This window comes from Pteropus vampyrus, unplaced genomic scaffold (genome assembly GCF_000151845.1).
Source record: "Pteropus vampyrus isolate Shadow unplaced genomic scaffold, Pvam_2.0 Scaffold412, whole genome shotgun sequence".
In the NCBI taxonomy this organism is placed as follows: Eukaryota; Metazoa; Chordata; class Mammalia; order Chiroptera; family Pteropodidae; genus Pteropus; species Pteropus vampyrus.
The window spans coordinates 256,669-259,037 of NW_011889193.1; the positions used below are offsets into that span (position 1 = coordinate 256,669).

Consider the following 2,369-nt stretch of genomic DNA (forward strand, 5'->3'; position numbering starts at 1 on the left):
TTCGTCTTTCCTTCTAGCCTGGGCTTCCCTGCCGATTTTGGGCAACCTTCAGTCTTCGGACGTATTCGCGCTTATTGGCGGTCTTTGAAAGGCATTGTTCTCGTACCGTGTTACTTTTAAAGCAAATTAGTTAACATAGTGGAAGTTTGAAATTACTCTCCTGGCCAAGCACTGCTGCGGCATGGCAAAACAGACATGCCGAAGGCCTATCCCTTTACCAAACAGTTAGATCTAGAATAGATAGCAATTCCCGGGAGTCCAGCAATGCCTTAAAAGTTAAGAAAACTCCGTAGAGATCAACACCCTCACTCTCCAAAAAGAAAGAAGGGGAGATGCAAACTGGAACGGCGATCCACACATAAGGAAGAAAGTGCCCCGGGGGTCGGCGCGTCCGGCGGCTGCCGCCGTAATGCCCTGGCTCAGGCAGCGGGTCTGCCGAACTCGAAAGGGCTGAGACCCCGCGTCGGACGCACTTCCAGGATCTCAGCAGAAGCACATGCAGACCCTTCCCGGGGAGGGATTAGTGCCAGTTTGGGCCCGGAGTATTCTCACAGATTAGGATCATTCGTACGAGAATCAAAACTCGAGATTACCACAACCACACGTGAGCACCGACAGAAACAGCGAACAGCGGACTTAGGCCCTCAAGGACTTCAGATGTCGTGATTGCTGAAAACAGACTCTAACATAACTCCAGATGAAATAGTAAAGAAATTATGAAAGAAATCACAAACGTGGACAAGGAAGTTATAAAAAATGACCAGGCAGACAGATTTAAAAAAAATGATCATTGGAAGCTTTAGGAATAGGAAGCATAATCATCGAAACAAAGAATTCAGTCTGTAGCTCAGCAGCAGATTAGACATAGCACGTTGCAGGTAGAAAATAGAGCATTAGAAATGATCCAGAACGTAGCAGAGTCAAGGAGTCAGGACACGTGAACGAGAGAGAGAAGGTGTGGGAGACATAAGAAGGTCTGGTGTTTGTCAGAAGGAGAGCAGGGGGGAGAGGCAATGCTTGATGAAATGATGGCTAAGAATTCCAAAGACGTGAGGAAAATAAATCCACAGGTGTTTTAAAAATCCACATCCGGGTACAACATCCAGGTGCAACATCCAGGTGCAACATCCAGGTGTAGCAAAAGTAACTGGAGAATAAGGAGGAAAATCTCGAACACAGTCCTGTCACCTACGTAGGGTCAGGCATTGGACTGACTGACCATAAACTCCTCAGCCTCGGCAGGGGCAGCTTGAAGATGATGGAGTCATAGCTTCGAAGTCCTGAAAGAAGATTCTGTTCAGCCTAGAATTCTGTACCCAGCAGAGCTACCTTGAAAGATTAGAGACCAATCCGAATAGGTGTATATTTGAAAATCAAAAACTGACTCAACCACGGACTGGCATTCCCTGAAGGAACATCCGAAGCACGTAATTAAGGAAGAAGGCAAGTGACCCCAGGGGTAAGAGCTAAGATGTGAGAAGTAATAATGAGAAATAAATGGGTCAGCGTGGCACATTGGTAAATCTAAATAAACATCGTCTTTGCAAAATGACATCTAATTCGGGGGCTTATGAAAAGGACAGAAATAATACCCTGGGCAAAATAAGTAAGTCGAGGGATAATGAGAAAGCATTCTAAGCGAACGTGAGTTAAATGTTAAGATACTAAGTTATCTATAAATCTTTAAAATGCCTCGGCTAAGTACTGAGAGTTAGAAACAGAGTAGAGAGCACAGCGTCCATATTAGAACAGAAATGAAAACATAAAGAGGAAAAAAAAAAAAACAAATAAAAAATTAAATCCAAAATCAACCAGAAAAGAGGGAGGGGGGACATCATAAAAATCGGGACAAACAGAAAGAAATAAGAATAGGTTGAAATAAATCCAGACGTATCAACAATGACAGTAAATATAAATGGACTAAACAGCAGTTAAAAGACAGAGTTGGATTGGAATTTGCTTGATTCGAGTTCTGTGCTTTTTACGAGAGGCCCCTGAGTGCGTACGGACACCAGGATCGAAAGTGACAGAACGGGCCGGTCGTTCCGGGACAGCCCCAGCCGAAAGACCCCGTGCAGCCGCGTCAGCGTCGATGGCTGTAGTCAGTTAGAGCTTTGTCGCAAGTTACTACGGGAAGATTAAGTGGAGAAAAATACCGTTCACGAGTGGGAGGCTCCGTGATGTCAATAGGTCCATCCTCTCCAAATTAATTATGGGTGCGATAAAATGCCATTCAAAATCCCCAGAAACTTTTTTGAGGAACTCGGGGAGCTAATTCTGTAAGTTGTGTGGAAGGACAAAGGACCGAGAGTCGCCGGGATAAAGCCCAGAGGGGCCGGCGCCCAGGCTCGGAGCCGAGGGTGGAGATT

The 2,369-nt window shown here is 45.4% G+C and overlaps 1 protein-coding gene across 1 annotated transcript in view; it reads left to right on the top strand.

Annotated features, from left to right (window-relative positions):
- TTC13 (tetratricopeptide repeat domain 13) overlaps nucleotides 1-2,369 on the top strand; it is a 63,834-nt gene that overhangs the window by 24,447 nt on the left and 37,018 nt on the right. The window contains exon 11 of the mRNA XM_023523785.1: nucleotides 1,071-1,155. Within this exon, the coding sequence (XP_023379553.1) occupies nucleotides 1,071-1,155 (85 nt within the window). The remainder of the gene's footprint in view (nucleotides 1-1,070; nucleotides 1,156-2,369) is intronic.